This window comes from Lampetra planeri, chromosome 54, assembly GCF_965212315.1.
Source record: "Lampetra planeri chromosome 54, kcLamPlan1.2.h2, whole genome shotgun sequence".
Taxonomy (NCBI): Eukaryota; Metazoa; Chordata; class Hyperoartia; order Petromyzontiformes; family Petromyzontidae; genus Lampetra; species Lampetra planeri.
The window spans coordinates 3,353,706-3,367,222 of NC_136160.1; the positions used below are offsets into that span (position 1 = coordinate 3,353,706).

At 50.0% G+C, this 13,517-nt stretch overlaps 2 protein-coding genes across 2 annotated transcripts in view; one reads left to right on the top strand and one right to left on the bottom strand.

Moving 5' to 3' along the window:
- LOC144735177 (carbonic anhydrase 2-like) overlaps window positions 1-13,517 on the bottom strand; it is a 527,023-nt gene that overhangs the window by 208,358 nt on the left and 305,148 nt on the right. The window lies entirely within an intron of this gene.
- Window positions 1-13,517, top strand: part of VAC14 (VAC14 component of PIKFYVE complex) — a 48,729-nt gene that overhangs the window by 31,054 nt on the left and 4,158 nt on the right. Inside the window, exons 15-17 of the mRNA XM_078617722.1 lie at window positions 3,681-3,855; window positions 5,921-6,039; window positions 11,999-12,078. Of these exons, the coding sequence (XP_078473848.1) occupies window positions 3,681-3,855; window positions 5,921-6,039; window positions 11,999-12,078 (374 nt within the window). The remainder of the gene's footprint in view (window positions 1-3,680; window positions 3,856-5,920; window positions 6,040-11,998; window positions 12,079-13,517) is intronic.

A 13,517-nucleotide genomic window follows, 5' to 3' on the forward strand; every position in this document is an offset into this window, starting at 1 on the left:
CCTATAGTAGGATACAGCGTTGTCCCCTCGCACTGCCTGGCTGCTGCCTTTGCCGCTCATCTGTGGTTCCTCCCCACGCCTCTTCGTCGTCCCCTCCCTCTTCGAGAGCGAGCAGACACCGTGCACGTCTTAGCGAATTATTGTTGTCAATAATGCGCACTACAAACTCATGCAATGCTTCTTACAAAACAGTCCCCGTGGGCCCTCCCGTGTTGCTTTGAGGCCACGCCTCGGGACTTGGGGGTGGGAATTATTCCATTGGCCGTGCATTCCGCTGACCAATTCTGGCCGCCTGAAATCGGCCTCGATAGCTCTTCTCCCTGGCTGGGAATCGGCGCTGCTTGGCCACGCTTCCGTCCATCTGAAGTGTGTAGCTAAGCTGCATTCGCAATCGGATCGCATTTAAAAACGCGACCCTCCCGATGGAAAAATCCGCGTCGGAAATCCCGACCCCAAAGCAAACGGCGGATTATCACGCGGAAATGAAACTCGCGTTTTTTTTTTTTTGACAAAAATATTATATCAAATACTGAGAGTGAAATTAGTTTTTTTTTTATTATTATTGCGACTTGGTCGCAACTGTTCATCAGCCTGGATCACTCTTCTCCCTAGCTGGGAATTGTGCGATGCTTGGCCATGCTTCCGTCTATCTGAAGTGTGTAGCTAAGCTGGACTCGCAATATGATTGCGTTTTCAAACGCGATCATATTTCAAACGCGATCCTCCTGATTGCAAAAATCCACGTCAAGAATCCCGTACGAAAACGGATTTTAGCGCGGAAATGAAATTCACTTTTTTTTTTACACAAGAGTATGATCAAATATGATCTCAAATACTGAAAGTGTAATTATGGGTTTTTTTGTATTATTTGCTACTGGGTCGCAACAATATATCCAAATTTTATTTCTCCGCTCAGGAATTTGACCTGCATTTCGGGGTGCTTAATATGCAGCATATAAGCCATACAGAGTACAAGCTGTCAATGCCCGCTTTATCCGAAGTAATGCGTGTATTAACTTACTTGGCTAGCTCCAACGGTATTTCATAGCCTAACACGATTTAAAATTGACAGCCCTTGGTCCATCCACTGATGGATGTAGGTCTCCCCATGGGGAACTTGCATTGGCACGGAGACCTTTAACCAGTTTACATGAGCACTCGCATGTCTACATTTAAATCACAGCTCGTTACATATGGTCAACCTCATCATACGAAGCATCACACAAGCATACATTTCTAATACTTTAAACAAATTACAGCAACTTTGTCAATCCATTGCCAAATTATGTCAGTCGTGGTTTCTGCTTGACCATACTTCACCACGCTGGTCAGCAGTACGGGTTGAAGGTTGGTGGGCTCGGCACAAAGTCTGAATATCACTCGACTGATTAAAAACCCACCGTCATTATTCAAGACGTGATCATCATTACAAGTATTTAACAGTGCCAGAGTTGTGCGAATCAAAGCAGGCCCACGGTTGTTGTCTGACAATAGGGGGTGGGGAGAAGGCTCGTGAAGGACACTGCTACCGGCCAGTTGGAGGCAGTCGCCCTCCATTAACAACAGATGGCAGAGGAGTGATGGCTCACAACAACAAGCGGAGCATCGGGGTGGCTAAAGCGCAGAGTGTTGACATAGCGTTGACACAGCGCGAGACACAGCGTTAAACACAGTCGGTGCATCTGCCAGCCATCGCAGTTGGTCAACCCATGGCACCTAGGTCTGTTCTAGGACCTCCCGCCAGCAGCGAGCCTTCGACACTTCACGTGGCCTCAAGGTGCACCTAGCATGGCACGAGCGCCACGGTCACATCACCGCCGCTTAGTGGCGAACGGCGGTTGTTGTTGTTGTGTCATTGTGCGGAGCGTTGAGCGCACTGCTCCGTGAACCCGGCGACCCGAGTTCGATTCCCGCTCGCGGCCAACACCGCGTGGTCGGTGAACGACGATTGGCGTTACGTTGTGTCAAGGGGAGAGATGTGAAGGGCGGCGGTGGAGTAGGGAGGAAGGCCGCTGTTTACACGGCAGATGGGTCATGGCTCGGTTAAGGGGTGGGGGGGGGAGAAAAGTAGGTCACCCGGCAGCCCGCCGCGCCTGCGGGGACCGTCACCCCGATTCCCCCGGTGCGGGGACGAGAGCTGTCGCTGTTGCCGTCGCCCTGGCGAGCCCTCCCCGAGTCGCCCCACGTGCGCACGCGCGGGCGCAGCCTCCTCCTCCCTGCAGCTCCTCTCCGTGGGCCCCCCCCCCGCCCGCTCCCTTGTGCCCCCCCCCTCGCGCTCCCCTTCGCCCCCCCACCCCGCCACGGTGCCCCCGTTCGCTAATGGCGCGCGCCGAGCGAAAGTTTGAGTGCGCATTAAAATTTTAACGGCTTCACCTCAAACCGAGTTCACGGCGCCTCTGTCTCGGCTGCACTTGGAGTGATCTTATTCGTGAGAAGAAATGTATTGATGGTAATGCTTTTGCTGTTCAAATGCGGTGAATGGGATCTTATCCTTGGTGATGTGGGGGGTGCTTGTCACGGATCCCAATATCCGCATTTATCCACGACGAGACGACTTTTTTTCAAGCAGGCAAAACTAAAACTAAACTATTTTTTTTATTTTACCAGGCAAGGCCCACTGAGCTATGTAGCTCTTATTCAAGAAGCGACCTACCTGGCCACATGATCGCTCAACGAAGTGGCTTTTTGTCATGGTGTGGAAATGTATAGCAGTCAAATAATATAAATAATCTAAACGCATGTTTATAAATGTGGAGGGAAAACCCCGAGGAACAGGAGATAAAAAAAATCTACACAACCACGGGGAGAGAGACATGCAAACTCCAAATACAGTAAAACCTTGGATTGCGAGTAACTTGATCTGCGAGTGTTTTGCAAGACGAGCACATTTTTTTTATAAATATGAATTTGATAAACGAGCGAGGTCTTGCAATACGAGTACTACTGTAGTACGTACGGTATTACGCTTTGTCTGCCGAGCGTCACGTGATCACAACTGAGCCGATGGTTCTTCTCTATCGCTGCAGGATTGTGGGTAATCGTCTCCCATGCTCGGTCTCAGTCGGCGTGCCTCACTCGCATAGTCAACATCCGTGCGAGCGTATACTGTTTACTATAGTGTTGTGACCACGTGTGTGTGTGCGTAAAGCATTTTTGTATTTTGTGTCCAAGTGTAGTGACTGTTCTTTAGTAACTGTACTGCAAGTGAAAGTCGTCCTACACAATAACCCTCCTCTCCTCTATCTCGTCTCCCTCACACCAGCCACGATTAAATTTAATTAATAAATTTGATAACTTTATATTAAATTTAAAGAATACAAATTTAAAAAGGTATTTTGTATTAATAATTTTTATGTGAATACAGTATTCTTGGGTTGTGGAACGAATCATCTGAGTTTCAATTATTTCTTATGGGGAAATTCGCTTTCATATACGAGTGCTTTGGATTACTAATACGTTTCCGGAACGAATTATGCTCGCAATCCAAGGTTTTACTGTATACAGCAGGCGTCAGGTTCGGAATCGAACCCATGACCTTGTATACCAGGCGAGGCGGTCAACATCTAGCCACCGTGGCGCCCTGACCTACCCTTACTAAACATCTGTGAAAAAAATCTCGCTTTATAGCTCCACCGGATTCCTCCAGTACAAGTAAACATTCTGATTCTGATTGCGAACAGGCAGCTGTGCCTGCTGCTCAACGCGGAGAACATCTTCCACGCCATGGCGGAGATCTTGCTGGCGGAGGGCGACCTGCGTTTCGCCTCCACCATGGTGCAGACGCTCAACTCCATCCTGCTCACGTCCACCGAGCTCTTTGAGCTACGCACCCAGCTCAAGGACCTGCACACCGCCGTGAGGCCTCGCTCACGCACGCTCACAGACACCCCCTCGCTTGGCCAGCTTGCTGAAATTATTAAATCCTATATATTAAGTTCGCTTGCTTGCTTGCTTGCGCGCTTACGACCGTGCAAATCTTTCGGTCGTTTTTTAACCCACTTCCCGTGATCCAATCGAGCTGACATTTTGCACACAGACTCGTTGTGCGTGACAATTTATTTTCGTGAAATTTTTCCATAACTTTACACTTTTTAGGAATTTTTTTTATATTTAATTACCAATTGCTTAATGGTGGCAGGCAATCATCTGACCCATAGGTGGCAGCCATCTCAAGCCAGAGGACGAGAGGACTCTAGCCGCCACGCATATAAAGGATTTATAGTGAAATACTTTGTTTTTACAGGTTAATTTTTTTGATGATTATTTTTGCGTGAGTTTTTTTTTTATTATTCTATACAATGTGCTTCCAAAAAAAAAATGTTTACACCTCTGAGAATTTGTAACAACACCACGAGAAATGTGCCTCCGGGCTCTGGAGACCACCTGGAGAAGATTCTAGGCACGCGTTGACAATGATGGCGAACAAGTGGAACCTTTGAAGCTATTAACATTACATTTGGTAATGTCTATTAAAAACGATAGTCCCATGTAAGTCATCTTCTTGGTTCTTTCGGTAAAGTCACGTAGAATGGAAATAAAAAAATAAACCATAATAAAATCATTCTCTGTGAGAATTTTTTAATTATGTTTTATTTTTATTATTTTATTATTTCCATTCTACGTGACTTTACCGAAAGAACCAAGAAGATGAATCCCTGCAGTCACGAAAGCTTTACATCCCATGTAAGTGTTAACGTTTTTTTGTAGCACACTGTGTGTGTGTGTATATTTGTAGGAGACCGTTACAGAGTACGAACCACTACATAGGTGGGGGGGGGGTTGGGGTACAGAAGCTCCATGGAAACAAATCCCAAACTCTGCTGTGCTGCAGAACTTCGGGGAGGGAGGAGATTGGGCTCCGCTGCCCCACCGAGTGGGGACCGCGCGTGGGCTGTGCGAAGGGACTCGTACGGGGGTCGGGGAAGGAGGTAGGGGAACGAAGAACTTCAGTAAGGGAGTAGAGGGAGCGGTGGGGGGAAGAAGGGGGGAGCGGGGAATGGAAAAAGGAAAGGGAGGAGCACCTAGGAAGGAATAACGTACATACGCTTGGTGCTTCATCAATTAAGTTGTGTGCAACCTGTCATCGTCAATTAAGTTGTGTGTCCCGTAGGGCGGTAATTAACTCGCGGCCTTCCCCGGGGAACGGTGGGGGGGGGGGCGGCATTCCTTGCGCCTATCCCCTCCCCCCCCCCTCTTGACTGGACTGACTCATTGTATCGGGCGGGTGGTTGATGGTGGTGTTGGCGGCGACGGGAGGGAGAGAGCCGCGATTGCTTTAGGGTGGGAGCACCGTGCGTCGCGTTAGGTTGGTGGGGGGGGCATTCGCGTCGCACTGTGGTGGGGGCGGGGGGTGGGGGGGTTCGTCGATTTTCGTCGTCGCTTTGGGAGCTGCCCCGGTAGTAGAGAGCGCATCTCAAGTTGCGCGAGGGTTGCGGCCTGCCCCGCCCTCTCGTGAGCGACACATACCGGCGGGGGGGGCGGTTTATTTAATTTTTTGTGACGGATTTCGGTTCTCGGTTTCCCCGTTGTTGGAGCGCGACGCACCGGCTGTCGCGCCGCGTAGCTCCTGCCGTGGCGAACAAAAACAAAGACGGTCCCCCGTGTCGCCTGCAACTAACTGTTGGGGCAAGTGCTGTTAGCGAACACCTATGGAGGAGGCCGTCACGGGGGTGGGCGGGCAGCACCACGCCCGGCCGCCTTTGCCACCCCGAGTGGCGATGTTTACACACCGCACCAGGTACTCAAATGAAGCCGAGTCGACCTTGGGGAGGCCTAGGACCGGCTCGGATCATTGTCAATGTTGTTGGTGACCCTGAGCGAGAATCGAAACGCGGGTCGACCAGTCTATCAGAGGCTACGCAATGGGGGAACTGTGTCTGTGGAGATGACTGTGGTGTCACCCCGCCCCCTTTGCCCACAGGAGAGCCGTGCCCTGTTCTGCTCGCTGTACCGCTCCTGGTGCCACAACCCCGTGGCGACCGTGTCGCTGTGCTTCCTCACCCAGAACTACAAGCACGCCTACCACCTCATCCAGAAGTTGTATCCTTGGGTCACGCCCTCACGCACGCTTGCCAACCTTGTCCACGGTGTTTGCGTCACCTTTGAATGACGATAACAACTTTTTATTAGGACGCTGTCTTTCCGACAGCTCCGTTTCTTCACCTGAGGACGGCTGCTTGCGTTGTGGCCGAAACGTCGTGAGAATTTTATCTTGTTATGTTTTATTTTTATTATTTTATTATTTCCCTTCTACATGACTTTACCGAAAGAACCAATAATAACAATAACAAGAGTAACAATAGTTTCAGCCTCGTAATGCGCCGCCGCCGCACAGCTAATCGGAGGCGCGAGGGAGGCACCGCGGACGAGCGGGAGAGACGGCTGCCACGCGGTGAGCCGCTGGCGCCACCATTTACCCAAGCTCTGCGGTTCTCTCTGTATATCGAGGTGTTCGTCGGCCATTTAGTGAACGTACACATTTGGGAGGAAATAAGAGCACCCGGAGAAAACCCACACGTGTGCGAGGGGGCAACGCTCTATCCCGTACAGACGGGGAAAAAGGTGGGGTCCACACTTTCCCTGTGCTGCCCTTCTGGCAAGCCGGATTATGACGGCTTGACTCTCACGGGAAGAGAGCTTCACGACGTACGTGCGACCCACCAACCCCCTCCGCTCCTGCCTCAAAACTCACTTTTTTCCCCCCCAGCTCCAAACGACCCCGCAATCTCCCCACTACTGCCGTTCCTCTTCCCTCTTGGTAATCTCTCCCCGTGCCTACCGCTAATTCCCCACCCCCCCCCCCCCCCTCTTCACATCTCGTTCATCTTGGACCTCGCACGTGAATGGGTCGCCCGGGACCCGAGGTCTTCAGGCAGGGTCGTTTTTTGACTTGCTCGGCGTTTGTTTAGGGACTGGCTATCACCGCGGCACTGTCACCCACTGCAAATGAAACATAGAGAAGCGTAGAGAAGCATCCTGAAACTTGCCAGGCTCAAGGCGGGGCGGGGCCGGCCGCTCTCTCAACACGGAAACTAAAATCCGGGCCCGTTGTCTCCGTTATTTCGTACTCTTAATTGCACACAACTTCATTGTCGAAGCGATATAAAATCGTTGGCTTCCTCTGCGGAGAATACAAGTAACAAAATAAATGAGCGGGGAATTTGCCGCCTCCTTCACGTATTCGTACCTTCGATTAGCACGGTTGGCGAGGTACAGTGCAAAAGAATATCAACATACAATACAGTGGAACCTCGGTATACGCCGTTAATTCGTTCCAGAAGGTAGGACTTATACCGAAAATGACGTATACCAAATGCATTTTTCCCATAAGAAATAAAGGGAAAGTAAATAATCCGTTCCAGAGTATAAGAAATTATATTTTATATGGCATATTATACATTAATGGCGTTGTATAAAATAATTTAGACACTACTTTTATTACTAAAATGCATACGTAAATTTAAATAAATGCATAAATAAATTAAAATAAATTGAAATAAAAATAAAATTTAACATCACTGTACCTTGCTGAGGGGAGTTGATAGCCTACGAGGATGGTGGTGAGGAAGGGGAGGAGTTGTGAACGGTGTATACACGGGTACACAGTGACTCATCCCGACCCATACAAGTTCTAGCAAGCGCGTCGTATCCCAAGCAAGACGTATCCCAAGACATTTTTTTCTCGTCATAACACGACGTATACCAAACTCGACGTATTCCAAAGAGGTCGTATACCCGAGGTATGACTGTACTTACCCATAGACTCATCACTACCCATAGACTCAACACTCCACCTTCAATTAACACGGTTGGCTACGTACGGTTCGAAAGAATATCAACGAATCTGTCCCTCGGATTTTATATTTTTTTATTCTCTGTATGAAGGGACGGATATGTGCCGGAGGTATATTTGCCCACTCGTGCATTTTTTGCCACCTTTTAATTGCCACTGCTGGCAACAATAGTTTGCGATCCAATGGCCAATTTAACCATCGCCGTGCGCTCGTATTCACGGCCAACCAAGTGGCTACCCTGTGGCGGGTTTTGTGCTTCCGCGCCGTCCATCGCAGCGGCCCCTGACTCTGTACGCTCGGGAATACGAGCCACGTTTAAACTAAAAAAACTAAACGATTGTATTTTACCAGGTGAGGCACCACTGAGCTATGTAGCTGGTTGTCAGAAGCGACCTGGCTATCACAAATGATAGCTCAACGAAGCGGCTTATCACGTGGACATTTCTAGCAGCCAAATACTCTAAACGCACGTTTCTAAGATAAGAGGGAGCTTCACTGCATTGGTTTATCCAGAATGAACAAAGCGGCTTACCACGTGGAAATATATTGCAGCCAAATACTGTTAAACGCGCGATGTTGATTCTAAATGAGAAAAACCGGAGGACCCGGAGAAAAATCCACGCGACCACGTGGAGAGAGCGAGAGACGGCAAGCTTCGGGGTCGTTCCCATGACCTCCTGTGTACCAGGCGAGGTAGTCAACATCTCCTAGCCACTGTGGTGTTTTTGTTGCAAGTATTGTGCCCCCGTAGTTTCTTTTCCAGGCCACCTACAAAAGAGTATTCATCCTGATCCGGCTATTACCGCACACGCTGACCGCCTCGGCGCACACACGCACGCTCGCTCGCTCGCTCATTAGCGGCAAGTTGAACAATTGCCCCAAAGTGTGTGCCGCACACAAAACTTGCGGTTCCAGTGCTTCCAGGCATACACCGCGCACACTGTGGGCTGCCAAGTGCCTCTCTGGAAGAAAGGAGGGGAAGGCCTGTTGCTGACAGATTCAGCTGTGTTATGCAAGTTGGAACAGCCGTGTTTTTGATACTTTTTAAATGTTTTATCTCGTTGCCTAAACGGTTTTGTTGGCCGTGCACTTTCAGCTTCCGAGCTGATGTTGGTGGTCTAGACAAGGCTGAGAGCGTTGTACGTGCAATACGGCGGTCATGTGACGCGCACGAAAGGCACCGTGTGGGATTTGTGCCTTCGTGCTGTTTGTGAGTGGCCACACCTTTTGTGTGCTGTTAAATCAAAACCCGGAGGGCCTGGAGAAAAATCCACGTGACCACTGGGGAGAACATGCTAACTCCAAATATACAGCAGGCTTCAGGGTCGGGATCGTTCCCACGACCTGCTGTATGCCAGGCGAGGTAGTTAACATCTCGCCACCATGGCGTCCCCATCGTCTGTCTCTGATGCTTGACCAGCCTCGCCCATTCCAGCTGCTGTCCCTCCGCTGTGATGTTTAAGCGACCTCTACCTTCTCCTGCGACTCTCACAACCTGTTCCTGCGCATTTCTCTTTCCGTAACCATTCACCCGTCCGTTCAAATTCTCTGCCGACTCCTGCAGCTCCTCACCGGAACCGGCGTTAGGGGTTTTGTCATCACATTTCAAGTTCCAGTCGATTTGTTTCAACCAGGTGAGCACTCGAGAGACTACGATGCAGAGGTCGCAAACGGGTTTTGATTCCTTACCCGTACCCAGCCGCACCAGGGTCGCAAATGGGTACCCGTACCCGTACCCGGCCGGGTACAGGTACCCGTTCCCTACCCGTACCCTACCCAAAATGAGTGACAAACGGTGACTCACCAGTGACTCACGGCCTACCCGTACCCGGCCGCACCAGGGTGGCAAACGGGTATCGGGTACCCGGTTGCGACCTCTGCTACGATGGAGCCTCATTTTTTCAAAGGGTCCACCCGGGTTAGCAAAACGCCAAAAAAGCAAAACGGATCAAATAAAGTTCAGTGATGAAGCAAAATAGAAATCGGGGGGGGGGGACTAAAACAACGGTGTCACATGAGATGTGGAGAATACTATACTCTTTTGTTCTTTCGGTAAAGTAATATAGGTGAAAATAAGAAAAGAAAAGAAAAAATGAAACAACTAAATTAAATCACGATGTTTCGGGCGCAACACAAGCGTCCTTCATCAGGTGGGGACCACCACAGCGAAAACAATCGCTGTGGTGATTTAATTTAGGTGTTTTGATATTTTATTTTATTATTTTCACCTACGTGACTTTACCGAAAGAACCAAAGAGTATGCAATCACGAAAACTTCAAATCTAGAACGTAGAGAATGATGCACGAACATAAATCAGCGTTCAGTAAGTGACTTTATCGTAAACAATCAACGGCATTGGCACGCACGCGCACGACTGAATTTAGCCTCCGACCCCAACTCCCGATCTCCTCCAGCTTCATCCAGGCTTCTCTTGTCATCGCCTCGGGGATAGAGCGAGCATTCCCATCTGAAGCCATTTAATTATCTACCCTACCTCCCACCGCCTCTCAACAGACCAAACTCTCTGAACACTTGTGCTTGTCGCGCACTGCTGCATTGCTGCACTGCTGCACTGCTGCACTGCTGTCGTGTACGGAGGCCGCTCACCTCGCCAAACGCCGTGTCACCAGATTGTTTCGGCCGTCTCTTTCCTTTGCCGTCGCGTCGTCTTTGTCGTCACGGGTTTTTTTGCATCGCCCGAGAAAGGGATGTCGTCGCTTCCCTTCGCTGTGGATGAAGCGTCACGTCCTTAGACCACCCGTGGGCCTGTGATTGTTAACAAGAGGCGATAACACAGGGCAGCTGATTGCAGTGATGTCTCACTAAAATTAGGCCTCGTTGTATAGCATATCTCACAGTGAACATTTGCGCTTGCCACAGATGAACCACAATGCCTTCTCTCGTCAATTCTGGTCAACTCTGGTCACCCTCCCAGCGGCTTTTGGCTCGCCATCGAACAAAGATGGTCATCGCATCGCACGCTTTAAAATGCGCATCTGCAGCCATCTGGAACGCTCTTCCTTTCAATGTTAGGAAGCCACCGGAGATATGCACTTTTACATCTGAATTAAAAACTCATTTCTTGAGAACTGCTTTTTGAGTTTAGTTTTTTGTCTTTCGCCCACACACCTCCGATTAGCACGGTCGGTTACGTACGGTGCGAAAGAAGTTCAACGTACATCTGTCGGTGCATCTTTATCGCCGCTATCGAGGAGCAGTTCTTGTTTAGTCGTCATTTTGCCGTCACATTTTCATCGCTGCGAAATGCATATATTTCTTTCAATTTTAACATTCAAAATAATGTACTCAAAATAATCTAAAGCCTTTTGTGAATCCACGGCTGGCCTAGCGGACAGCCTCTCTATGCCGTGTCAATCACGGGAGTTATTTGACCTTACTTCACCTCGCCGGATCGTGCGTGTTGAACTCAAGGGGCAGTTCGAGCAGGACCAGTTCAGATACCGCTCACGCAGGAATCAAACTTGGATTGCAACGATTGCAGCGGAGTGCATTAACCAGCACTTTTAAAATCCTCAAATTGTTAATTTTAATCACCTCCAAACCGTTCATTTATTTGAAGGAAAACACGAGTAACAGTGAACCTCTTTGTTTCAACGACGCCATGATGTGCTACTTTTTTTACTCCGGCTACTTAAAGAAAACTTATTCCTCTAAACCGTTTCATGGACCCATTCCGGGGCCCACTTGTTGTGTCCGCGGCTGGTAGAATGTTTCCTGGCCCCGAGGAGGGGGCGATGAGGTAATGGTGGCATTACAGTACGTGCTCTGAAATGAAATCAGGGCAAGTGAAAAGTAGGTCACGCTTCCCTGGTGCATTTGAGTGGAATTGTGATTGTGCTGCTCGTTCGTTCGGTCGCTCGCCTGCCCTATCGCCCGCTCTCTCGCTCGCCCGCTCTCCCGCCCGCTCACTCACTTACTCACCTGCTCTTGCAAATGAGTCCATCCTTGGCCTCTTGAGTTTTCACCTGGTTGAACAAATAGACCGGTGGATTAACAAAGGGCGAACGTTAATTCGATATTCACACACGATGACTGCGTCGTAGTTCTTGCAGGGTCAATGCGCGTTGTCTTCTCGTAGGTGTGGGCGAGCGTAGGGTGGTTGTTGGGGGCGAGTGGGGCGAGCCGCGCGGATCGAGGTGGATCGGCCGAACTTTTCCTTGATGCAGACGACCTTGCGGCCCAGCGCAGGACTGGAGGTGACGGTGGACTTCCTCACGGAGGTGGACAAGCTGGTGCAACTCATCGAGAGCCCAATCTTCACATGTGAGAGGACCGCCCCAACGGGCAAAAACAAACCCAAGTCGCACCCGGCGACGATTGCACAATGGTGGATTCCCCAAAACCGCAACACAGCCCGCCACCAAACCTAAAATTAAACTAAGACTTTTTTTTTATTTTACCAGGTAAGGCCCACAGAGCTCTATTATGGCTCTTTTTCAAAAGCAAACCTGGCCACAAATGAGAGCTCAACGAAAGTGGATTGTCGTCACGTGGAAATTTCTAGGGGCCAAATACTCTAAAACACGTGACGTTGAGTCTAAATGCGGAGGGAAAAACCTGGAGGACCCGCAAAAAAAATCCACACTTCCACGGGGAGAGAGAGAGAGACACGCAAACTCCAAATATATAGGCATCGCCATGGTCGGGTTTGAACCCATGACCTGCATACCAGGGGAGGTAGTTAACATCAGTGAGGAGAGGATTGAGTGGACAGACAACTGAGTGCTATTATTGTAGTTTGTCCTCTTAGTTAAACTGGTGGCCAGCCATGGCAACCGTGAAAGAACCTCAGAAATACCACGTGATAGACCACGACAATCTCAATCCTCTCATGGAGCTTTGACAGCCTCATTTCCGTTCAAGCAGCTCACGAGTCGGGCACTTATAAAATAAATAAATAAAGGAACCCCGCCGTATTGCCACTCAATCCCGTTAAGCTCGGTCGCCGCGTTTTCGCCGATCTCCATATTTTTGGGCGCCACGCATTTTCTCGTAAAGCGGGTCCTGGGAGTCCTCTCATTTTGGTCCGCCGCTGAAGATTTCCACGGGGAAGCTCCCTTCGTTTTGGGCCGAGAAGTTGTTCACCTCGCGTGCGGCTCCAAGTTTGCGTCTTTCTTTTTGTGGATTGATGTTGGCAAGTCCACCCTGGGGTCTGCAAAACGCACCGCCCCCCCCCCCCTCGCCGTGCCTGGCTGGCGTGATTTTAATTCCGTACAATTTGTTTCGTGATGATGAGACACTGTCAACCTGCTGTCTTACTCCTCCTGACGTCTCGCAAGGCTTATCAGGGCCAGCGAATCTTGCTGGCTCAATCCCACCCCTCCCCCCCCTGATTCCACACCTCATTTGTACTTTGCAAAAGGCAAGTAGCCCACACGCAAGCCTTGCAACTTGCCCGCTCTCGCCACCGCTGGAGGGAAGGGCCCTCTACTAAAGAGCTAGAGCCCCTCTAGAGGGTGTTTTGGCCGATTCTTCAAATCTCGCCCAGACCTCCTTCGAAAGAGGCTGTTTGGGGGCACACTCCACACTTTACCCCTCCACACACGGGCCGGGGCCAATCGACGACGTATCCTGGCGGTTCGAGCGCCCATCATCATCATCGTAGGGGTTGTCGAACGGTCGGGAGCGAGGTTGTGAATATTAACGCTCACGTTTTTTGTTTTGTTTGTTGCCGTTTCGTTTGTTGGCAGACGCGCGGCGAG